Source organism: Bactrocera dorsalis, chromosome 5 (genome assembly GCF_023373825.1).
Source record: "Bactrocera dorsalis isolate Fly_Bdor chromosome 5, ASM2337382v1, whole genome shotgun sequence".
NCBI lineage: Eukaryota > Metazoa > Arthropoda > Insecta > Diptera > Tephritidae > Bactrocera > Bactrocera dorsalis.
This window is the reverse complement of record NC_064307.1, coordinates 68334049-68360700: the sequence shown is the minus strand read 5'-3', so window position 1 is coordinate 68360700 and position 26652 is coordinate 68334049. Positions and strand designations below refer to the sequence as shown.

Sequence of the window (26652 nt, the reverse complement as noted above, 5' to 3'; positions counted from 1 at the left end):
CTCCGCTTGCTCTTCTGGCCTTTTGTCCTTAAGTCCATTTTGGCAATTGTTGCAAACTGCAGCCAGCCGTGCTCGCTGTCGTTGTCGTCGTCGTCGTCAGCGTCGTCAATCAGCACTTTTTCCACCATTCCACCGCTCGGTTAGCGCTTCAAGTGCCACTTCTCATGTTCAGGCAGGGTACTCGAGCGCTCGCTTAAGCAGCAGCCAGATGTCAACAACAATTACTCCTACACTCACTCCCCAAGCGCACAGTATGCAGATTTTTACCACTTGAAGTGTTCTCAAATTCCTTGCCAGTTTCGAGTGCTCTTAACCCTGACTCGTATTGCTTCCTCATATTTCTCGTTGAAGTGTTGTTAGCTGGTTGTTGGTGATCCTGTTTAATATATTATCCCTCCTGCGACGTAGTTCTCTCAAAAAAAGTATTACTAAAAATATGTTCGTCATGCAAATATGTTTTTTTTTTAACACAGCAGTTTTCAAGTATTAACCTTTTGTCACATTTAGCCGCAATGTAAAAATATTTACTCGTGTATTTGGCTAACTGTAGTGCCACTTCAGGCTTATTATTTTAATTTATTGTATTTATTTTCTTTTATTCTATGAACTTCCGCAAGATTTAAGCAAATATTTTAACTTTTCTTGAACGAAAATATTTTTTTGAGAGGAGTAATGCTCTCATGGCCTCAATTTTGGTATATTGTATGTCATTTATTTAGTGAGAATAAAAAAATTTTTTATACGAACACTTCACATATTATATCGTCACCTGAAAAGCAAAATAACGAGACACTTTTCAGAAGTTTTCAGGCGAAGGAAAAAGGATATAACAGCAACCACTTATATTGAAACGAGATTTGAGTATTGGTTATAAAATGGTTATTTATCGGTTACAAAGTGGTTAGTCGTTGGTTACAAAATGGTTAGCCATCCGTTACCAAATGGTTATTTATTGGTTACAAACTGGTTATTTATTGGTTATAAAATGGTTAGATCTGACAGCGGATGCTGAAAATTTTATGCTACATAAATATAATATGTTGTCGTGAAACATAAGCAATAAAAAACTCAATTTCGACTTTTTTAATGATACGTTGTTTTGCATTTTAGGTGACGATTTATAAAATTTAAAATGGTTAAAGCGTTCAATTCACCGCCTCTTTGCTCACTAAAAACAAAGTTAAATTCCATTCGAAAGGGCATGCGGATACCGCATTCATGTGGCACAACCTCATTTCTTTCTATTTCTATATGATTTAGTCAAATTTTTCATAAGCCGAGATTTCTTCGATTTGCCTTGAATTGAGTGAGTCTAGGTGGAGCTTGTCTTCTAGTGATGAGCGATGACAAGGCCTGCAGAGCTGCCCGGCTATCCGTGTATATTATTGCTTTATGTAACCTCTCGTAGTTAATCTATAGAGCTTCGCAAGATTCTCTATGCCCAGTACTTGGAAGACGGTAGCAGAGTTCCAGATCAACGGAATATACGCCTGTGCTTACTCCGTAGTCTATTTCGGACCCATCGATATAGACTGAGATGGTATCTTCCTTCCCTATTAGAGGGTATCCTCGCCTGGAAGTAACTTTACTCTGAGTTAGCTTAGGATATCACTATATCCATAGTTCTTCTAAACTATATATGTAGTTACAGTTATAGTTTTCACGCTGTTCTATTAATACTTAGAGCTCCTATGTTTTTAGTGCTTTCAACTACATAACCTCAAACAACGTTCTTAGAACAAGTTTTAATTCTAAGATTAGATATAGATTACAAATTTGTTTGCTTTTGATTTCACCGCTCAACACACTGCAGCGCTGTTGCTCCATTTTCCACCGTAAATTGATTTAAAGTCTATAAAACTGTCTGCTGTTGATAAGTGCAAAACCAAGATATTATGTGTGCGTACAAAGCATGCGACCAAAATCAGCAGTAAACGCCTCTAAACGCCCATAACGTGATTGCTATTTAATCCTCAAGTCAATAAACAAATCATTAAACACCTTGCCATGTCCATGTCGCTCAAAAGCAAATGTTGATTCCAAGTATTTTCCGCTTTTATTTTCACTTCACCCATACACTGGCCGCACGGCAACATCCTTTATTTACTTGCCATATCCTAAACGATTACGGACTTTTTGCTGCGTTAGTTGTTGTAGTTTCATTCCAAGAATCTAGCGAGCAGCTGCCACTGTCCTTTCGGTCCTTTGACACAAACGCAGTGAGCGCCGTGGCGCGCTGTGTCAAGCAGTCAAGCAGGGCGGCAGCGACGAGCCGTCTTACAAGTAGAAGACAACACCGGTTGCTGCTATAAAATTAGATTTCAATTTGATTTTCATTTTGCCTGCCATGTAGAGCATCTGCGAAGGTGTATGTATGTGTGTGTGTATAGCTTTGCTTTAGTAATTGTTTTTTTTTACTAGGCAGTTATTTTTCCTTTTGTTCAGCTTGATTTTTGTATAGAGCATCTTTGATTATGGCTGTGCGCCAAGCAACAGGAACCACCTGCTTCCTGGCGCGGCCCATGGCGTAGGTTGCGGTGCGCAGACGGCAAGCGGACATGATTGAAGTGCGTGTTGCTGACACTTATGAGCAAATACATATACTTACTTACGTACATATATAGTCTTAGTTATGTACTTATCTCTAAGCATGTTGTAACCAACCGAGCAGCAAACAATCATCTAACTGCAGCAACCAACCAACCGTCTAAATAATTTGTGCGCGACAACTTGGCAAAGCGAGGCAAAGTGTCAGTGTCGCTGTCAGCAGGATATCGGGTGACCGTGGCCTTGTCACGCCAGGCGTGCTCCTCAAACATACATACACATTTTCGTTGCTAAGACTTTGTTGTTGCAAAGTTTTCTAAGAAAAAATCTTACATCTGTTCAACAGGAACGCAACTGTTTTGCTGCCATTAGTCGGAGTTTCGCTGAAAACAGCAAAAATGCTAGCGAATTCCACTCCACTTATATGACGACACACATTTTGCAGTCACTGTAACCGTTCGCCATGCAAATCTTAGCGCAACCCTCACTTTGTTCTAGTTTTTGCTGAGTTTTTGCATAAACTGTGCGCATTTCAGCAGAGATCTCTGAGAATAACCTGATATTGTAGCTCCCGCTGTGTTATTCGAGCAAAACGAAATGTCCTTTCACCACAACTATCTAACGTTTTGGAACAATCCTACCCATCTGGACGAATTTTTTTTATAGCTACACACTTGCATGCCTCCAACTAGCTTTGTCTCGTTTGCGAAAACTCGCAGTGTCATTGTGAAAATTCGCAAAATAAAAGTTGATGGTGACCATGAGCAAACAATGCTTAAGTGTAGCGTAGAAATTTTCATTCAACGCATGAATAAATGGTATGTAAATAATAAATAAAGCAATTTGTAGAATTGGAGTGCTATTCACTTACATATATGTCTGTCTATAAATCATGTTTTTTCTAAAGGATAAAGGTTCATTCATTAAAATTGTTTGTTTAAGCACTGTTTATCAGAAAAGCAATTTCACGTGAAATTTAAATCTTTTTAAAACAAACTATAAGTTTTTTTCTCATGATGTGATTCCTGATGAGTTTTTGTTTGTTGTTCGCATTAAACCGACCTCGACCAATTCGCTTTATATATCATACAACTTCAAGAGTATGTCAATAAAACCATTCAAAAAGTTATATTGGTTGTTCTACCTTTTCGTTGTTTGGTGCCAATTCGAAATACCAAGAGTAGTCAAGTCCTTCTCCACTTGATCTCTTCAACGGAGTCGAGATGCTTTCAAATATTTTCAGAGCATGAGTGTTTTCATCCATACGATCGTTGCGAATACCATAAATCTTCCTGAGGACCTTTCTCTCAAACACTCCTAAGACCGACTCATCAGCTGTTGCCATCGTCCTTATAGAGTTTGGTCCATGTTTATCGGGAGAGGACTTTACTTTTCATTAGCCTACTCAATTCAAAGTAGCACCTGTTGGAACGAGGTTTTCTTTCGAATTTCGATGTTGACATTGTTGTTGATGTTAATGCTGGTTCCAAGATAGACGAAATTATCTACGACTTCGAAGTAATGACTATTGACAGTGACGTGGGAGCTTAGTCGCTGTTTGTTGTTAGACTGTTTGTTTGATGCCAGAAAATATTTTGTCTTTTCCTCGTTCACCATCAGACCGACATGGTTCACTTACTTAACCAGTCTGTAGAAAGCAGAAGTAATGGCGCGGTTGTTGAGGCCAATTATTTCAGTATCATCGGCGTACGCCAGCAGCTGTACACTCTTATAGAAGACTGAACCTTCTCTATTTATACATATATGCAGTTCGAATTGTTTTCTCCAGCAGCAGATTGAAGAAATTGCACGATAGGGGGTCGGCTTATCAAAAACCTCGTTCGGTAGAACGACTTTCACAACCGTTCTCAGAGGTTATTTCCAATTCTGACGGAGCTCTTGGTATTGGTAAATGTTACATTACACAGCCGTATTAGCTTTGCGGGGGTACCAAGTTCATGGCACATGGCGGCAAAGATGAGGTTCCTTTTCCTGCAGTCGAAGTCAGCTTTAAAATCAACGCAGAGGTGGTGCGTGTCGATCTTCCATTCACGGATCTTTTCCAAGGTTTGAGGTATGGTGAAAATCCCATCAGTTATAGATTTTCCAGGTCTAAAGCCATACTAATAAGGTCCAATCAATTGGTATGCTCGAAAGAACTTTATATGCGATGTTGAGGAGACTTATCCTACGGTAGTTGACGCAGATTGTGGGGTCTAATTTTTGTGGATTGGGCAGAGCACACTTAAATTCCAATCGTTGGGCATGCTTTCGTCCGACCATATTTTACAAAGAAGCGGATGCATGCTCCTTATCAGTTCTTTGCTGCCGTAGTTGAATAGCTCGGTCGGCAATCAATCGGCCCCCGCCTTTGTTCTTCTTTAGAGAGGTATTTGAAATTCGAACTTGATTCTTGGTCAGGCAATGGAACGTCTGCTTCATCGTTAACAAATGGGGAATTGGTTTCACCATCTCCTGGTGTTATGCTTTTACTGCCATTCAGCAAACTGGACCAGTGTTCCATCCATGATTTCAGTATGCTCTCAGCATCAGTTCCTACATCACCTCTAGTGATTCTACAAGAGTACCCTGTTCCTCACTCACTTGAATAAAGCATAAACACTTCTTTTTTTATTGCATATTTATTTTAACATATCATACATCTATAAATGTATGTGCGTTTGTATTGTTATATTATGTTATAATTTAGTAATTGCTGCTGTTTACATTTGTTCTTCAATTTCACAAAAACAAACAAAGAAACCAATTAATACTGTCTAACAATTATACATTTAGCTAAATATTTGATGCATTTATCCATATAATATGTATGTATGTATGTATATATTTGCAGGTAATTTGGTACGTTTATATATTAACATTTCAATTAAGTGTGCATAAATATATATATATATATAAATGTATATATACATATGTGTATATATGTACATGTACTATATGTATATATATTGTAGATGTTTGAGTTAATTGATTATTTAATTGTTTTATTACACACTACTCTCTTTTATGCGTGTCGAGAAAGAGATAAAAATGTTGTTGATTTGCTTCAAGACGGTGGAGAGCTGTGTGATATATGCGCCAACGCCTTAAAGTATGCCTTGAATTTCATAAATTTTATATTTTGTTGGTAAATTGTTATTTTCTGTAATTTTTCTCTTATTTTTTTGTTATTATCGTGCTGTTGTGCTTGTCTCTTAGCCAATCACGCGAGTATTCGCTTCAACACGCAGTGTATTTTCTTATGTAAATCAATATTTGTCTTATGCACAATAATATCGATTAAATATATATAGAAAATATATTTGTATGTATGTATTACACATATTCTCTAGACATGAAATTTTAATTGAAGTTTGATTTAAAATCTTTATTTATAGTTAGTTAGTTTGGCTGCATAAAATAGGTTTTCTTTTCATGATTTCTTTTACAATTTTTAGTTGAAAAAATGTTAGAAAATGTCCAATATCATCGTTATTATTATTCAAATAATATTAAAAAATGTTGAAAAAATAGTTTTATTATTATCTACATACATATGTATATAAAATTGAATAATTTGAGTACAAAGAAGAGCATCTAATGCTGTAAAACGAATTATTAATGAAATGCTTGTTTTGAGTTAAGTGATTTTAAATGTAAGAAGCCAAAATTTTGAATTTTTTTCAATACTTTTTGAATACAGCTCTAGCATAACACATAATTAGCAAATGTGTGTGTATATGTATATATACTCGTATGTATGTATCTAATTGTGTATTAGGGTGAGCCAAAAAAAAATTTTATTTTGAAAAATATGTTTTTAGACACCTCTAAGAGAGTCCTGCGGTTGCGTTTAGAAAAAAAAGTCATAAGAGACCTTTTCGTAGAGCATTCAACTGCCTACAAACTATTGATTTATAGCATTTTGAAATATATTTTTTTCAATATGTATATGTATATATACGCGTATGTATATAATTGTATATTAGGGCGAGCCAAAAAAAATTTTTTTTTTTGAAAAATATGTTCTTAGACCCCTCTAAGAAAGTCTCTGCAAGTAATTTTACGAAAAAATCATAAGAGACCTTTTCGTAGAGCATTCAACTGCCTACAAAAACTATGAAACGAAATATTTTTTCAAGTAGTTGAAGCTAGATTTGAACTAACTGATACGCCGTTATAAAAATAAAGGTATAATATGTAAAAAAAAAACAATAAAAAACTAATTTCAGTTGCACTGAAGCTATAATACCCTTCACGAATACCAATTGACTTTAACAAGAGCTTAACTCTGATTGTTTTGCTTGTATGGCAGCCATAGCCTATAGCTATTCGATCTGTACAATTTCTTCGTAGATTACATATTTTTCTTTAAAAATAACCCATGCCAAATTTCATGAAGATATCTCTTCAAATGAAAATATTCTCAATACAAATACTTTATTCCTATTGCGCAGTTTGTATGACAGCTATATGCTATAGTCATGCGATCTGAACAATTTCTACAGAAAATCTAGTGTTGCCTTGAATAATAATTCATGCTAAATTTCGTGAAGATATCTTTTCAAATGAAAAAGTTTTCTATACAAGCACTTTATTCCGTTCGTTCAGTTTGTATGGCAGCTATATGCTATAGTGATCCGATCTCAACCATTTTTCCGGAGATTGCATTATTGGTTTGAACAATACTTAGTGTAAAATTTCTTGAAAATATCTGAAAAAATGAAAAAGTTTTTCATACAAGCGTTTGATTCCGATGGTTCAGTTTGTATAGCAGCTATATGGTATGGTGGTCCGATCTCACTCAGGCTCAGGCGATCTCAACCATATCTCTGAAAATTATATTGTTAGCTTGAACAATAATCCATGTAAAAGTTCTTAAAGATATATCGAAAAATTCAGAAGTTTTCCATACAAAAACATTACTCTGATCGTTCAGTTTGTATGGCAGCTATATGCCATAGTTATTCGATCTCAGCAGTTCCGACAAATAAGTAGCTTCTTAGGAAAAAAAGAACCTGTGCAAAGTTTCAGACCGATATCTCAAAAACTGAGAGACTAGTGTGCAAAATTTTAGATCGATAGCTTAGAAACTGAAGAACTAGTTCGCGGACAGATAGACGGTTAAACCGGCTTGGCTCATCATGCTGACTTTTTATATACATTTGATAGGATCTCCGACGTTTCCTGCAGAGTGTTACTAACTTCCTGGTAAACCTAATATACCCTGTTTAGGGTAGAAAAATTCAAAACTGCAGGGCGGTGGAGCTTCCCAAGACAATTTATGACCTCTAGGTCATACTTGGCAAATCTGTTAGAGGGGTCTAAGGACCATTTTTCAAAGTATCAAGCCAAGAATAAATATTCGTCTTTTTTCTCAACCTAGTGTTTATGTATGTACATACATATGTATGTATGTATTTATGTACGTATGTATGTATAATTCATAAAGCTCTAACTGGCTGGTCGCTAGAGCTTTATGCTTAAACATTTCAATATTTTTATCAAATATTACGTCACAAAACCGCACTGGGCCGACTGAGAGATAACTAATAATGAATTGCGCGAATTGACCAATTTTATCCAGACTTTCGTATGAAAAATGAAATACTAATTAAACACGTCTGTGCTTGCATGGAGCTGGAGGCATGACTCATGCCACCGGGCGTTTGAGCATTGCCTGGCGCTTGAGTAAGCAACAAAGAAAGGCATAAAGTAGACACAGTCATAAGTTGAAGTTTTGATTTGGCGCTCCCTCAATCGAAAAAACAATAAAATAAAACAGAAAAAGTTGCTGACACATTTAAAAAATGCTAAGCACGCTTTTACTAAAAATAATATAAAATAATAATAAAATACTTGTGCGCCACATTAAATGCTTTAAAGTAAAACTCCAAACCGCTCCCAAATTTCATCGTAAAAGTAATTAAAAAAATCATACTAGTTACTTGTTGCTTTGCACTTCTTCTTCCGCCTGTCACTTACGTATGACCCTCGTCGTCCACTTCATCCACATCCTCCTCCTCCACAATCGGCTTCTTGTCGTCCATTTTTCTGCCAATGAAACGCTGCAGCACCGTACGCTTAATTACACCGGCGCCGCCACTGCCACTCAGGCTGATGGTGAAACCGCCACCCGTGGCACCCCAATGCGACTTGCCCGCCTCCGTTGAGGTCATTAACATGGAATAGGAAGAGCACACCTCACCCTCCTTGCTGTGATGTATGCCGTATAGGAAGTAGATCAGCATGCCGACCGCGACCCAGATGAAGAAACGCAGCCAGGTAAGCGCGCTCAGATGCACCATCAGCACAATGTTGCAGAAGATGCTTAGCGCCGGCACGAAGGGCACGAGCGGCACTTTGAAGTTCAGACCGCGTGTATTCTGATGATGCACCGCAATCACGGCAACGCAAGCGCCTGCTATGAATATCATAAAACCGTATAGCAAAAGCGCCCACCAAGTGCCGGTGTACAGTTCCGACCAGGATACCTCGAGCTGGAAGCAAATCGCAAAGCTAAGCACGGCAAAGAGCAACACGGCAGCGGATACTGCGGCGCCGGGTTCGAAGCGGCCGAGCAGTGGTTCCAGCCAGCGGAATTGTGGTTTGAGGCGTCCGGCGAGCGCACACTCGATCAGGTCACTCGTAGGTGAGGCGGTATCGATGCTGGACTGTGAGGTGTTGTCCTCATCATCCTCGTCGGGTGTGTCGGGCGCGTAGATAGCATGCTCCTGGCTGGCCAGCGGACGATAACGCAGTATAATAACGCTGGCAGAGACGATGGTGTAGGCAAGCAGCGTGCCAATCGACATGAACTCCACAAGCTTCTCTAAATCGAAGAGCAGCGCTAGTATGGCGCTTAGCAAGCCGGAAACCACAAGATTCAGCACGGGCACTTGCGTGGTGGTATTGATGCGTCCAAAGCAGCTGAAGAGCAAGCCATCCGAGGCCATAGCGTACATGCAACGTGGCAAGGCGAACAAGGAACCCAAAAGTGTGGTCGTCATGCCGCAGAGCGCGCCAATCGAGATCACATACTTGGCCCAATATAGATTCATCTGTCCAAAGGCTTCGGGCAGCGAAGCAGCCGGGTTGATTTCACGTATTGGTATCATAAGCGTAAGCGCCGCGGAAACCAATATGTAACCGACTGTCACAGCGCTAAGCGACAGTAAGGTGGCTATAGGTATAGATACAGACGGGTTTTTGGCCTCCTCCGACGACGTGGCTATGGAGTCGAAGCCCACAAAGGCATAGAAACAAGTGGCCGCACCAGCAATAACACCACCAACGCCGTATGGCAGAAAACCACCCTCCGCCTCCGACCAGTTCTTGGTATCCGCATATCAGAAACCCACACCGATCACCAAAATCATAACGGCAATATTCACAGTAGTCAACAAGCTATTGAAAACGGCCGTGGCCTTAACGCCGATACCCAAAGCAGCAGCATAAACCAGACACACCAGAAATGCCAGCACATCGGGATAACGTGCAAACAATTGCTCGTGCAGCTCACCGGTTATGGCCAGCGTCGTATTACCAATCCAACCGTCCAACATCGAGTCCACATAGCCGCTCCAGGCACGCGCCACCGAAGCTGCGCCCAACATATGCTCCAACAGTATATTCCAGCCGATTACGAAGGCCCAAAACTCACCAATCGAGATGTAGGTGTAGACATAGGCGGAGCCCGCTTTGGGTACGCGTGTGCCGAACTCCGCATAACAGAGTGCGGCCAACAGTGAGACGAAACTCGCCAAGATGAAGGAGAGTATTATGCCGGGACCGGCCATATCCTTCGCCACCGTGCCGGTGAGCACATAAATGCCGGCGCCAACCATGTGACCGATGCCTGTAAACCATAAAAGAGTGAGTATGTGAATGCGACGAAGACCAGTGGTCATATTTTTTTTTAACAAAATCTTATAAAGACACATCTCTTTCAGACACTTGTAGTGGTGTCTGTACTCACCCAGTAGCGTGATGTCGAAGGTGTTGAGACAGCGCTTCAGTGGCGTCTCCATGACATCCGCAGGCACAGGCTTCGTGCGGTTCATCTTGGAGCACAAGCCCGACATAACGTGACCGAGTATAATGCGACGTGTGCTGGGCATATTGACGGCGGTACGCGGGACCAGCTGCTGGCAACGCACTAAGCAGTGGCAAGTGTTGAAAGTTGAGTGCGTGTGCACCGGTGGACAGCTATCCCTTTGGGTTATGCAAAACTGCGCTGTTACTACTTAACATATGTCGCAGTCGCAGCAACGTTGCATACTTTTAGGCTGGAATGCGGTGCAGCCTGTTTGCTGGCGTTTTACACAGTCTCAGCCACTTTTAATGCAGAAAATAATATTTTCACAAATTATTTATAATATTTTGAACAATTTCTTTAGTTTTTTTGGAAAAATTATAAGAAATATCACACTTTTTACTGCGGAGCGGCAGCTGCTGCAGCAATTTTCACAACTGACAATTGACTCACAAATGTCAGTGGGATTGTGAGAAAATTTCGCACGAAGGAAAATGCGATTAAATGCCTTTGGCTGCGGCGCATGCGCGAAAAATCCATTAACAGCTGCAGCGGCAGTTGAAGGCGGGCGGCCAGCGGCATGTAATGGCCATGTAAAAAGAAACTTTGTTTACTTCTGCTGACGTGAGCGCAGCACTGAAAGTTGCTGTTTGTTGTTGTTGTTGTAAAACGGACACTTGTTGAGGTGACATAGCCAACAAGCAACAAAGCCGACAACTTTACATGCCTACGCACACAGACTGATGGACGGAAGCGTGGAAATGAGACTGCGAAGCAATCGCTTTTGTGCTAATTCTATTGCATTTGTTGTTGTTGTTGCATGAACTTGAACTTCATAAGTGCACTTACCAATACAGCAGCATTTTCGCGTTGCTAGGTGAGCGTAGAAATTAATGCAAGTAGATTGAGCTTTGTGTGGCAAGCGCATAGATTTTACACGCTTTGACTTTAATGCGATTATGTGTTGTGGTATATTTATAACGCGAAAAGGGTATATTAAGTTTGCCAGTGTCTAGCTGCCCATCTGTATACAAGCGAACTAGTGGGCCAGTTTTTGAGTTACCCTTTTGAATTTTTGCACACGTGCTTTCCTCAACAAGAAGCTGCTCATTTGTAGAAATTGTCAATATCGGCTCACTATAGCATATAGCTGTCATACAAGCTGAACGTTCAAATTGAAGTCTTTGTATGAAAAACTTTTATATTTGACGAGATATCATCTCGAAATTTGGCGTGGAATATTGAATAAAGCAGCGCTACAATCTACGAACGAATTGTTCAGATCGGATTACTATATCATATAGCTGCCATACAAACTTAACGATAAAATTGAAGTCCTTGTATGGAAAACTTTTATATTTGACGAGTTATCAACACGAAATTTGGCATCGAATATTACCTGAAAGCGTGCTACAGTCTGCGGAGAAATTGTTCAGATCGGACAACTATAACATATAGCTGCCATACAAAATGACCGATGAAACTAAAGTCCTTCTATGGAAAACTTTTTTATTTGACGAGTTATTGTCACGAAATTTGGCATAGATTTTTGTGAAAAGGATCACCACAATTTCACAAGATTTGGTTCAATTCGGACCACTATATGATATAGCTGCCATACAAACTGACCATTCAAACTAAAGTCTTTGCATGGAAAACTCTTTTATTTGACGAGTTAATGTGACGAAGTTTGGTATAAAATTTTGTCAAGGCCATCTCTAAAACCTCTGAAAATTTTGCTCAGATCGGAGCACTATATCACATAGCTGCCATACAAACTAAATCAATCATTAGTCCTTTCGTTGTCGCGGAAATTAACATTTTTGTTTGCTTTACATATACATGAGGAATAGCTAACAAAAAATAAAATTACAATTTTTTCCTTAAAAAGCATGTCTATATTTTACTACAAACCAATTGAGTACGCACATATATCACTTTAACAATAGGTTATCAAGCAGCAAATATAGAATAGTTTAAAATAATATTTTTACACACAAAAATTTGAATCATATTTCAAAAAGGCATATTCATTAGCCATTTCTAATTATAAACAATTATTGCAAAAATAGCGCTTGCATACAACAATTGCATATATTTCACTTATGGTCAATGTTATAACTATTTTCCACTACAACAAATAAAGCTTATTACTGCTCTTGTGTGGTTTGCGCTGCATCTGCTTGCTGTGTTTGCGCTCCGTCTGCTTGCTGTGTTTGCGCTTGACGATTCTTTAGTATGCTTGTTATGAAAAATTCGCCAGCTTTATATGAGCTGCGTACCAGCGGTCCACTGGCAGTATACAAGAAACCCAATTCATTGCCGCGTTGCTCCCAGTGCTTGAATTTTTCAGGCGTTACATATTCGATAACTTTTAAATGCCTATTTGTGGGCTGCATGTACTGGCCGAGCGTGAGACATTCCACACCTGCTTCACGCAGATCCAGCATAGTTTGCTCGATTTCGGCATCTGTTTCGCCCAGACCGAGCATGATAGAGCTCTTTGTCACGAGTTTCGGGTTGAATTGCTTTGCTTGCTGCAAAACAGAAAGAGTTTGGCGATAATGAGCGCGGCGATCACGCACAAATGGTGTTAGCTTCTCGACAGTTTCAATATTGTGCGCATAAACATCCAGACCGCTATTAGCTATAGTCTCGACACATGTCAAATCGCCACGAAAATCAGGCACCAAACATTCGACGAAAATGTTTGAATTGCTAAAAGTTAAAAATTATGAATATCTTACAAAAATAAAAAAATTTGAGTGTGTCTTACCGCGCTTTGATTTCGCGCACAGTTTCGGCGATATGATTTGAGCCCCCATCGGGTAAATCTGAAAGTAAATATTATCATAAAAAAATTATAAAAATTAAATCTTGAAACATACCATCACGATCAACCGATGTGAGCACAATGTAATCTAAGCCCCAGGAGGCAATAGCTTTAGCTGTATTTACCGGCTCAGCGGGGTCCAGTGGTGGTGGTTTGCGGGCAGTTTTGACAGAGCAGAAGCGACAACCACGCGTGCATGTATCACCCATCAGCTGTGAAAATAAGATAAGCATATTTCAATATAAATATGTATGCATGTATGTATGTAAATAGAGTAAACATACAACCACAAAGGAATGCTTGACAGCTTATCAGTAAAGGTCAACACAGCACTATTGACATGATATACATTTTTTTAAAGAAATCAAAGCTATATTTAACAACTTACACTATACATGTAATACATATATGTTCTGACTTACCATAATAGTTGCTGTTTGTGTGCCATGTTCTCCACCACCCCAACATTCGCCTATATTGGGACACCGCGCTTCCTCGCACACTGTAGCCAGCTTCAATTCACGCAACTGTGTCTTGATCTTGGCAAAATTTTTACCCATCGGTATAGTGGTCTTCAACCAAGGTGGTAGCCGTAGGCGTTCGTTTTCACCCTTCTCTCGCCGCAATTTTCCCTCGTAGGCAGTCCATTCTTCACGTGTATACTCTGGATTTTGCACAAAATCTTGGAAGTTTGGCCCCTTCTCCAAACGCCCACGTATTTCTTCGAGTTTTTCCTTTGCTGCTGTGGCAGGTGCATTCGTTGCAGCACCCCTTAGTATACCGCGAGCACTGGTGTGCTGTGTATGATGAAATTAATATTAAAAATTTGTCAACTAATTTAAAAATTTCTCTTTACTTACCACCCTTACTGGTGATTTAGGCACACATTGTCGTAGCATTTTGCCATGTACTATATATTCGTTAATGTGCGTGACACTGCGTGTAAAATTTTCCAAAATCTATGCGTATGAATTAAATAACAATCTGCAAAACGACAATATTTAACAGCTGATTTTGACAACAACGAGATTTCGCAGAGAACGTACGCTCTTATCGGTTTGACGATTAACAAAGCTTTCAAACTGTTAATATAAATTGATATTTACTATGCGCCGATAGATGGCGCTAATCACAATATTTACAAAAGCTGTAATTTTCTTAAAAAAAAAAAATTGTATGGATTCATTAAATTTAATTAAATTTGTTTTTTTTAGTCTTAGTAGTTTTAGTCTTTACTTTTCAGTTGAAGTTTCGTTTACATGCTCTACACCAATTCATAAAAACAAACACGTGTATCGCTGGCTGCATTCGTATTTCATATAGTCTTAGGTTCGAAACCGCGTAAGTTACTATTTGTCATTTAGTTAACTTTATATTTTTATTTTTTTTTATTAAAAACGTTTTATTATCATTAACTCCTTTCAACAAGGTAGCAAAGCATAAAATGTGCGGCAATTATTGCGACCTTGCAAGGTATCTAAATAAATTTATTGCCAATTGTGAGGTCTGATAATATATGAAAATAATAAGCACGGAAATAATTTATAATACTTTTGACTTTTAAATAAGAGAATAATGGGTTAAAACTACATATATGTAGACCTATATGCGCCAGTGTTAGCAAAGAGACTCCGTGGCGCAACGGTAGCGCGTCTGACTCCAGATCAGAAGGTTGCGTGTTCAAATCACGTCGGGGTCATCTGTCAATTTGACATTTTGTGTTTAAGTTTTTTTTTTAATATTTAACAATTTTTTTTTATTTAACTGCAAGTTTAAACATTAAAATTAATTTTAATAACATAAGTTGATTTTAATAATTTCAATGGCAATAGCATTGAACTTTTGTCATGCTAACATTTATTGCTTAAATTTATTGCACATGCTCTTCTAAATATTTAATAAAGCTTAAAATTAAATAGAGTGCGGCCTTTCGCATATAATTTTAAGTTTTCTTAAAAAATAAAGAATTTTGTTGAAATCAGTTTAATTAACTTCGCTTATCACAAGATCTTAAATATTTTTAAATTCGCTTTGCCACATGCAACCCTGCGCTCTCTGAGCACATATGACACATTCATGCTCTTGGGCATGTCAGAATAGTCTAATTGGAAGTTTTTGTGTGGACAACGGTAGATAACATCGCTTTTCCTCACGGTAGGTCTTTTTGTGTAAATAATAACGAAATAAATGCAAAAATCTGCATAAATATGTAAAAAATTTAAACAATAATATGCGGAGCAATAAATGCAACTCAAATACGTAGTGAATTAAAAAAGGAGGTGTAAATTAGTGCGTTCGATAAATCAAAAGAAGAGGAAACGAAAATGCCAATACAGCGCCCACCATCAGGCCTAGCGCCGAGTGTGCTCACACGAGTATCGAGTGTGTGTTGTTTTGTTGTTAGAGTGAAAGAAATAAGTTCTGTACAAAGGAATAACTACACAAATGACCATTTAGCGGCGTAACAATTTCGCATTCAACACAAATGTGTTTTTCCAATTTTGTGCATATTCATACATGTTAAAAAAATAAAATGTTATACAAAGAAATACACATATTCGCGCATTGTATACCGAATGATATTCGCCTAAAATTCTAATAGGAGAGCGCAATTGGTCTTGCTGTTCGTCAGGGTGTGACCGCAAATTGGCTTCCATATGAGGTGTTCACTGGTGTGTAAAATGCACCTGCAGTGCGCTATGCCGTTGAAAATTCCTACCCACCTGTTCTTTCAAACGTACAATGATATTTTGTTATTTAAAGTGCTTATAAACTAAGAAAAAGTGGATGTTAAAACGGTGCATTATGTGCAATCAAAGTTGAAAGTAGTAAATGCAGTGACAATTTGCCTCTACAATCCATTCATTCCATTCATTAGTTGGCACAAGCACAACGTACCATATGTAATTGACAATTTGGTAATTAGCTGTAGATGACGGCAAATTGCTTGGACCTGTACACTCGGATTGGAATTTGTGTTTTACAGAGAACTGAGTGCGAGTGAGTAAATATATGATACTCAAATTGGTGGTGGAGAATTCTACGGTATTCGTTAACGGTTGTGACTACTTTTGGTAGAAAATCGTGTTTGGATGTAAAAAATTCATAAAAGTATTGAAAATAGTTAAGCAGCCAATATTGCAGCTGTACTTTCAAAATATGTATTCACTGAATGAACATTTACAAATACAACAAGTATTTAAACTTTGACGAACCGTTGCTTTTACAAATCACTCGCCAGAAAATTATCAACTGATTCGGTTACTCTACCTTTGCTCTCTACATCGCTATTGTGCTCTCTTCGATTCATTTACTCAGTGTCATATTGGCACTCACTTGGCCAAAACAATTCAAGCGGCTATGACCACTAGAGTGTAGGTAGTATATACCAATTGGATTCAGTGTTTTTGCTAATAGAGACGATTGGACATCATAAAAGTCTAGAGTGCGGACAGTTGTATTTTGCCGTAAACTATTAACTTAATTCTGAAAATCGGCAAGACAAATAAGAAAATAAAAAATGCAAATATCACAGCATTAAGAAACAATAGAGATCACAAAGCGGTTAGAATAGAGTTCATTAGCGTGATAAATTGAATGAAATTCAAATAAAAGGCAGAAAGCGGAGATGCAAAAAATCAAATAAAAAGCAAAAAAGGTGAAAATAAAAGGTGGCTATAATCTTAGCAATACACAGTCTAATGAAGAAGTTTCGAAAATTTGTGCTGTTGCTATCTGTTTGTGTGTTGCTGTCTTTTTGTGTAACACAAATAGACCGAGGCAGTGAATTGACGCCCTTGGTCGTTGAACGTTTCACATGTGCACGAACAAAGTGGACGCGCTTTTGACACAGCTGATGTTAGTGTTTTAGTGTTATGCTGTAAGCGACTACTTTTTTTTCTGTAATGTCTCCTATTTAGTTCTTCAATGCCATTGACGCACTCTTGTCTGCTTGGTAATACAAAACAAAACAAATAAAAAAGTGGAAAGGTACTTGAATAAAATCGAAAGCACGAAATTTTGTTACAAGTGCTCAATGAAGGAAACCTTGAAAATTTTCAATTCAATTTCAATTTCCTATTTTCATCGAACGCAAATAAAGCTGTGAGAAGTGTTTTTTGTAAAATGTATGGCTAAAATTGGAAACTACAGTATGCTTCTATAAACATATGTACGCATAAGCAACCATACAAGTGTATGTAGCAAATTTGGCACACACGAAACGCGTACAATAAATAAGAACACACATACGCGCGTTGGCTTGTAACCTTTGTTGTTGTTGTTTTATATATTTAATGTTTCGCCGCATATATTAATTTCGCTTTATTTCCTTTACAGTTGCCGATACGTGGTTAATCAGCCAACCGACCAACTAACCAAACCGGATAGCACCAAACAAACGCCAAACCACCACCTTAGAATACACCACGTCAATCATTGTGTGTTTCTTATGTGTAGAGTTCTTCAGGCTGTTACACCAATCAATCTGTCAAACTTACCGATAGAATTTGACAATAATGTTGCAGACAGTAAGTTGAAAACGGCCGATGTCAGACGTGTCGCTTTGGAATTTTAAAATCTAATTCATTGCAAACAAACACGTCTGATGACAAATATTTTCGCCGTCGCAGCGCGAAAAGCTAACGAACTTTGCGAAAACGCCGACAACATCGGCAACAACAGGAACAGGAATTTAGCATATAGCAGAGCAAAAAATATAAAACACGGAGAGGTAACACCCACGGCACCTGCACATACAATCACACGTAAAAATCCATAAGCGAACGTACAACTACGAAATCGCCAACACTTAACACACGATTCACATCCACCTACCTTGCCCTCATATCGACACACACGCACGCTTGCATCCTAAAGGCAAACAAATTTCTATTTTGTTGCTATTGTAACTACTAGTGATAAGAACGAACGCACAAAGTGGAAGCGAGCGAAAACGAAAGAAGTAAAATAGTCAAAGCAGCAGGAAGAGTCAGGAGAGCGCACGTATTAATATAAATAAGCATAACGCAGGGAAGCGTAGTGTAGCGGACACAGCGTCACACACCTAGTTGATTAATTAATTTATTGTACGACCTTTTAGTAAGCGTGAACACATTTTAATACTTTGCCACAAGTAGAAAGAAATCGAGATAGGTACCTGTGCATTTTCTCTCAACTTGCCAAAAAGCATAACAAAAAGTCAAAAAATAACTAAAACAACAATACAACCATATTCCCTGCGTGTTCTGGTTGCCTGTCAGTAGATATTTAAGCAAATATCATGACATCATACGCAACCGCAAATGATTCTAACAACACAGCGACAGCAACAACAACGAGCACAATGGATAACACAAATGTGGCTAACGCTACAGCAGCGCTAGCGTCAAACGCGCTAACTACAGACACAATGGCAGGTGCGGAGAATGTCGACGGCACGCGTAACTTTCACGCAACTATCCATCGTTCGCCTTATGAAAGCCCAACAACACCGTCAACTTATGATTGCGATGTGCCACGGAAATTAGGCGAAACAACGCTGCAACAACAACAACGCCAGTTGCAAGATCAACAATTGTTGGATACGCCGACAAGCAATTGTTGCACTGACTATGAATGTGATTCGTTTTCGGACGGGCATGAGAAGACCGATACCACACCGGAAAATTTGAAGAAGATCGATGATGTCATTGAGCAGCAAGCGCAGCTGCAACAGTTAAAAAACCGCTCATCCTCGCATTATCTTGGCAATACACAAGCATTGGCAACTAATGCTGACGCTTACGATAGAGATATTATTGGTGCTGGTTATGGAGTTGGACTCGCTGTGGCGGTTGATGACTCAAATGCAAAATTTTGCTTTGGCAAACCGCTTTGCAATGAAAAAGGTGAGTGGAAAAAATAGCACAAAAAAAAGAAACTTGAACAATAGCCTTAGTGATCGGCAATAGCAAGCGCTTAGTGACAGTGGGTCAGAAGGCGCGCCTGTGCGTGAACTATTATGCATACATACATATAAATTCGATTGAACGTGTTATTGTTTGGATTTGATCGATTTACCTTACTAAAATCTCTTTGCTAACTTTTGTAGTGTGTGTAACTTTTGTTGTATGGTTGTTTAAAATTTGAGTCGAAATATGTAAAAAAAGCTCACTGGTATTTTCCGGCCGTGAATCATGTGTATTCAAACCGCATTCATGTATACGTAGCTAGAACAGAACCGGATTTGTAGCCGGCCATAGACTCTCAGCTCAACCTTTTAAGCTAAGCTGCTCGAACAACCGTAATAACGAGCATTACCGATCATTACAAAGCTTTCATTCATAGTTCTCAAAATAAATATCCAACGCATGTAATCAACAGCTTGTAAATGAGAAAAAAACGTTAACTTCGTTTACACCAAAGCTGGCATACTCTTCACAAATGAAAAATTTTCAATAGAGATTATACCGTTGCCTTGAACAATAATCCATGCTGAAGATATCTTAACAAATACAAAAGATTTCCATACAAAGACTGGATTTTGATCGTTAAGTTTGTATGGCAGCTATATGCTACAGTGAACCGATCGAAATTTTTTTTTCGGATATTGTACCGTTACTTTGGACAGTAATCCGTGCAAAATTTCGAGAAGATATCTCGACAAATACAAAAGTTTTTCATACAAGGACTGGATTTCGATCGGTCAGTTTGTATGGCAGCTATAAGCTATAGAGGACTGCTCGGAAATTTTTTTTCGGATTTTATACCGTTACTTCAGACAACAATCCCTGCCAAAATTGGAAAAGATATCTCGACAAATACAAAAGTTTTCCATACAAGCACTGGATTTCGATCGGCCAGTTTGTATGACAGCTATATGTTATAGTGGTCCGATATCGGCGGTTCCGACAAATGAGTAACTTCTTGGTGAAAAAAGAACATGTGCAAAATTTCAGATCTATATCTCAAAAACTGAAAACAAATATTCAGCTTGGAAATGTGGATCAAACAATCCACTGTTCTAAGCTATCGCAGTTGATCACTGTGCATTTTATATGTATGTATGCATATGTATACGTGCGTATTTGCAAAATATTTCGAGTATCAGTAGTTTCGATCCGAGCAGCCGCACATCATTCACGCGAAACAGTTTTATCTTATGGAACTGCTTTTTATTAGCGTTTTATGGTCATACATGCAAACACACACACAAGCATATATTTGTGATTGTGCATATGTCTATTTTGCTTTTATTTCCATGCAATTTTTCAACATTTTATGCTTACGCTCATTGTTAACTTCATTGTTGTTGTTGTGTTTTGTTGGTGACTTATGCCTTTGCGTGGCTTGTTGTTCCCGCTGTTGATTGCATTGGCTATGCTGAAAATGTTAATTGTCATTCAAATTGCGCTCACGTCGCACTTGTCGCTTTGGATGGCTCACACGCACACACACATACAAATTCGCGTATTACCTAATACGGTTTGTTGACTTTTTTCATTCATTCATTGTTATTTTAATAAAACTAATTTCGTTTTACATTTTAAAGCTAATGACATTAAAGTAAGTTAAGTATTTATACATATGTATACATATGTACGTACATATGTCAGTTGCGTTTTGAAATATGTTTCTCGTATTTTGTAAGCGCTTGATTAGCCCACTTTTCGCTTGAATTTTGTGCAAAAATTTTATTCCCTCAGCTGTGCATAGCTGACCGATAGACCTCAATTGGCTAAAAGTTCTAGCGCTGAAACGTTGTGCGCTCCGTACCTCCAGTCACATTAAAATGTGTTTATGATAAACGTAAAACTGCCATATTTTGCATATGCGCGCAGCAAAACTGTGAAGAAGCGGCCTTACTGCCTGTAATTTTTCCATACAAACGGCGTTTGTTTACTTTTATAACTTCTGTTTACTTACCTCCACTCCAATGTGCGAGTTTGAGTATTTATCCATACGAGCGTATATCCACAAACCCATACAGACATACACCTGTATGTATATATGTACATATGTATTTATGTATGTATGTAAGTACTCCATTGCGTCGTGCTTAGCTGACAGTGCGCTAAGTGCTTACTATATGAATCACCCATACCGCAGCTCTAGCTTTTTTCCACTCACATTTGTAATTCAGCTGAGCTAATCCGTGTATCTGTCGGTGTTTATCTACCACAACGAAACTTGACGCAATTTTTCGTAAACCATTTTTGGTTGCGGCCTGTCGCACCCTAACACATGACTCATGTTGTCATGGCGTTAAAATTAAAAAATATATTATAAGAACACAAAAATACATTTAAAGCATATAAAGAACATTTTTCTCTATATTTGGTTATCGACAGCCGGTGTGTGCTCATCTGCATATGAATTTCATATTTTCAACAATTCGTATTCCTGCCCACGTACGATTTTTTTTTAAATAATATGTATTTTTTTTATTAATTTAAGTATTTCTTTGTACAAAATAGTTTGTTTTTTCGAGCCCTTTAATATTTGCGTTTATTTATAATAAATCGGAAGCGAAGGTCGTACTAATTTGAATACTTACAGTATCGGACAAAACATTTGCAACTGAAATATGGTATTGAAAATAATGTCGATTACTCAGAAAATAATTGCTGGAAACCTATTCTTTTAATTTTATTTTAAATATTGGACCTTAATTAAGGTAAACAACGCAAGTTTAATAATATTTTTCAGTTCATTTGTTTAATGTATATAAAAAAACGATATAACATCTATATTCAATAAGACAAAACAATTGCAACTCAAAGAAAAGGGTTCACTATTTTTAATGAAATAAAAGAAAAACTTAGTATTTTGTAGCAAACTCATTACTCTCAATAACTGCTTTGCATCGCAGCGGCATTGAAGCTGTAAGGTCGTCCACTAAGGTTTGGGGTATATTTCTCCATGCCTCCAGGGCCCTTTGGAAAAACTGATCAGTATTTGACACATTACTGCGATCAATTTTTTTTTTTTTTTTTTAATTTTCCTTAAATTTTCTTTGAGATTAAGGCCTGGGGACTGTGGAGGCCACTGCATTACATCCACTTTATTCCTCTGTAATCACGATTTTAGGGCCTATGTCATATGCTTCGGGTCGTTGTTCTGGAGGAAGACTCACTTAAGTGGCATTTCCCATTCACCATGTGGCAACATTACGGTTTCCAGAATGTCTTTGTAAACGAACCGATCCATGGTACCATTAATACGATGAAGCGGTCCCAAACCAGAAGCAGAAAAGCATTCCCAGACCATAACATAACAACTATGCTTGACTATTTGTAGGCAATAGAAATTTTTAAGACGCTTATTTCGTGGGCGTCGAACGAAACTCACACCATCACTTCCTACCAAATTAAATTTGGACTAATCACTAAAAAGAACAGTTTTCCTCTTGCTTGTTGGCCATTCTAGATGATTTTTAGCGAACACAATCGTTTTAGCTGGTTACGTTTGCTAATAAGCGGTTTCTTCGCTGGTCGGTAACTGTGTAAATCAGCGTTATTTAGGCGATGAGCGACCGTTCTTGAGTAGATTGGTAACCCAAGCTCCTTTCCCAAGTGCTGAGCGCTTTAAAATGGAAATTTTTTTATCTCCCTTACAATTGAGCTGCCAGTTTTTTCATCAGTTTTTCTTGGTCGGCGACCACGATGCACTACTTCGACAGTTTTGTTCCTAATAAAGTTCGAAATTATTCGTGATATTTATTACTTGTGAATTGTGTACTTTACAGAAATTTCTTTTTGAGAAGTTCCGTTATTATAATCACCAATAAAACGTGATCGGAGTGCTTCACCGAATTTATTTAGAGCCAATACTTTTTTTGTAAAAAAATTTAAAATAAAAACATTTTTTCGCAAAAATTCAGAGCAGAAAGTATGCTCAGTAAATGTTCTAATTAATTGAAACTCAATACCGTTAGAAAAAGAAACAAACAAAGGAGAAAAGAAATGAACAATACAGAGTTGCAATTGTTTTGTCGCGGTGGATTGGCGTACATTTGAAATTGTTTTCAAATATAACCGACAAAATAAAAAAAAGATTGCGATAAACGTTGCCAAATATGTCACTATAATGCTGTAAATTTAAAAACAAGAAACAAAAAGGAATTCGAAAGAAAAGTAGCATTGTAAGACAAAAAAATGTAGAACGTCGGTTTAGTTGCAAATGTTTTGTCCGATACTGTACTTACGTCCTAATTAATAAAATATTATTATTTATTAAAAAAAAATCAATTAATAAATTAATATAATATATAAATAATAAAAATTAATAAAAAGATTTCAATTAATAAAAAATACAATTTAAAAAAAAATCAATTAATAAAAAAATTATAGTTAATGAAAAAATTGCAAAAAAAATAAAACAAAATATTAAATTTGTTCAAAAAATAAATATATAAAAATTGAAAAAAAAATTAAAAAATTGACATTATAATTAATATAAATTAGAATTAATTAAAAAATTACAAATAAAAAAAATTGCAAAGAATGAAAAATACAATAAAAAAAACTTTCTAAAAATTGCAATTTTATAAAAATATCTATTAATAAAAAGTGTATAATTAAAAATCACTATTAATTAAAAAAAATTAAAATTTCAATTAATTAAAAAAAAATTTAAAAATACAATTAAAAAATTACAATTAACAAAAATATACAATTGAAAAAAAAATCCTAGTAATAGAAAAATACAAATAATAAAAACTTGTAATTAATAAAAAAAATTAGCGAAAGAATATAATTGCTAAAAAATGTCTATTTATTTAAAAAATTTCATTAATAAAAAAATTTAAATTAATTATTTTGAAAAAAAATTACAATTAATAAAATTTAATGTAATTAAATAAAAAATTACAATACAAAAATACAATTCATGACCACATGAATTACAATTGATAAAAAAAATTTACAATTTATTAAAAAAATGACACTAAATAAAAAATATAATTTATAAAAAAAAAAATACAATAATCAGAAAAATTACATTTAATATAGAGAAATTATAATTAAAAATATTTAACTAATTAACAATTGCAAGTAGAAAGAGAAATCAGAGTGAATATAAAAAAAACAATTAATTAAAAATTACAGCTAAGTAAATAAAATATAATTTCTAAAAAATTACAATTAATAAAGATGTGAAATTTCTTTGATTTATCAGATATTAAATTCAGTATTCGTAGTAAAAACTAAAAATTAATTAGTTGAAGGAGAATTAAAAATAAATTAATATTATAAATAATAAAAATTAAATTTGAAAAATAGAAATTATAAATAATTTTTTTTTATTATTTTTATTTTTTCTATTTTTTTTTATTTTTTGTGTTAAAAATATTTTTTTATATTTTTCATATTATTTTGAGTATGTTTTTATATATTTTTTCTATTTTTAAAAATATTTTTTTATATTTGTTTTTATTTTTTTGGGAATTTTTTCATATTTTAATTTAATTACTTTTTTATGTTTTTATATTTTTCCTTTATATTTTATCTGCATATTTTTCATTATTATAAATATGTTTTTTATTTTTTTCATATATTTTTAAATATATTTTATATTTGTTTTTAATTTTTTTCATATTTTATTTTTTTATTTTAATTATCTTTTTATGTTTATATATTTCTTTTATATTTTTTCTAATTTTTCTGTAAATTTTTCATATTATTTTCAATATGTTTTTATATTTTTCATATTTGTTTATATTTGTTTTTGCTTTTTTGGAGTTTTTATTTTATTTTTTATTTTAATTATTTTTTAAAGTTTTTATATATTTCTTTTATTTTTTCTAATAATTCTGTATAATTTTCATTATTGTAAATATGGGTTTATATTTTTTAATTTTATTATATTTTTTTTTAATTTTTGGGTTTTTTTATAGTTTTTTCATATTTTATTTTCTTATATTCTTTAATTTTTTTTAATTTTTTTCATATTTCTTTTATATTTTTTCTGCATAATTTTCATTATTATAAATGTGTTTTTATATTATTCATATTTTTTTATATTTATTTTTCTTTTTTATTTTTTTTTTAATTAAAAAAAAAAAATTTTTTTTTTTAATTTTTTTGAAATATTTTTTTAAATTTTTACATTTTGCAATATTTTTTGTTTTTGATATTTTTATTTTAAAATTTTGCTTTATATTTTTTTTATATTTCTTTTTAAATATTCTTTTTTATATTTTTTAATTTTTTCCTTATAAAGGGTGATTTTTTAAGAGCTTGATAACTTTTTTTTAAAAAAAAACGCATAAAATTTGCAAAATCTCATCGGTTCTTTATTTGAAACGTTAGATTGGTTCATGACATTTACTTTTTGAAGATAATTTCATTTAAATGTTGACCGCGGCTGCGTCTTAGGTGGTCCATTCGGAAAGTCCAATTTTGTGCAACTTTTTCGAGCATTTCGTCAACCAAGTTCAGTTCTTCCATTTTTGGCAACAAAAAGTTTGTTAGCATCGAACGATAGCGATCGCCATTCACCGTAACGTTGCGTCCAACAGCATCTTTGAAAAAATACGGTCCAATGATTCCACCAGCGTACAAACCACACCAAACAGTGCATTTTTCGGGATGCATGGGCAGTTCTTGAACGGCTTCTGGTTGCTCTTCACCCCAAATGCGGCAATTTTGCTTATTTACGTAGCCATTCAACCAGAAATGAGCCTCATCGCTGAACAAAATTTGTCGATAAAAAAGAAAAGAACCGAACACTGATTTTGGTAATAAAATTCAATGATTTGCAAGCGTTGCTCGTTAGTAAGTCTATTCATGATGAAATGTCAAAGCATACTGAGCATCTGTCTCTTTGACACCATGTCTGAAATCCCACGTGATCTGTCAAATACTAATGCATGAAAATCCTAACCTCAAAAAAATCACCCGTTATATACTTACATACATATCTATTATCTATTTATTTATGCATGTACAATTTAAATTTTCACACCAGTTGCTACATGAAACAACTTATGTTCTAATATTTTTCAAATCAGATAAAAAAATTTACATATTTACAAGCAACAAGCCATTTAAGTACAAAACTAAATATAACTAATTAAATAATTAATAAATAAATTCAATATTCTTGGCAGCCATCAACAACACAAAACGCTGAATTATACATGTAAATATTCACACATCGCCAGCTTTGGTATTTTCTTATTATTGTAATTTACTTAGTAACGGTACATGCTTCAACCACGCTGCATAATTAAGATGTATAAATAATTACCGCTATT

General features: G+C 35.8%; 3 protein-coding genes and 1 non-coding gene across 11 annotated transcripts in view; 2 read left to right on the top strand and 2 right to left on the bottom strand.

Annotated features, from left to right (window-relative positions):
• Positions 1 to 26652, top strand: part of LOC105227829 (serine-rich adhesin for platelets) — a 77330-nt gene that overhangs the window by 38772 nt on the left and 11906 nt on the right. For 3 of the 8 annotated variants that reach the window (XR_007422983.1, XM_049458303.1, XM_049458305.1), the window contains exons 1-2: positions 15447 to 15569; positions 17754 to 19303. Coding sequence is in view for 6 of the 8 variants with exons in the window: in XM_049458303.1 (XP_049314260.1) it covers positions 18697 to 19303 (607 nt within the window). In the remaining 2 variants the exon portion in view is untranslated. Of the gene's footprint in view, positions 1 to 15446; positions 16416 to 16677; positions 17087 to 17753; positions 19304 to 26652 lie in introns of those variants that run through there. The other 5 variants (XM_049458306.1, XM_011207362.4, XM_011207361.4 and 2 more) reach the window with 5 other exon arrangements.
• On the bottom strand, positions 7931 to 11145 carry LOC105227831 (cationic amino acid transporter 4). Its single transcript, XM_011207367.4, is given in 2 exon segments — positions 7931 to 10405; positions 10526 to 11145. Coding segments are annotated over 2 exon segments (2019 nt in total). The 5' UTR covers positions 10668 to 11145; the 3' UTR covers positions 7931 to 8528.
• On the bottom strand, positions 12452 to 14438 carry LOC105227830 (lipoyl synthase, mitochondrial). The gene is made up of 5 exons (XM_011207366.4): positions 14276 to 14438; positions 13838 to 14212; positions 13471 to 13627; positions 13359 to 13416; positions 12452 to 13300 (listed from the first exon to the last, which is right to left on the bottom strand). Exons 1-5 carry the CDS (start codon positions 14312 to 14314, stop codon positions 12733 to 12735), a joined length of 1197 nt encoding a protein of 398 aa, XP_011205668.2. The 5' UTR covers positions 14315 to 14438; the 3' UTR covers positions 12452 to 12732.
• Positions 15043 to 15114, top strand: Trnaw-cca (transfer RNA tryptophan (anticodon CCA)). Its single transcript has one exon. It is a non-coding gene; the product is annotated as a tRNA-Trp (tRNA).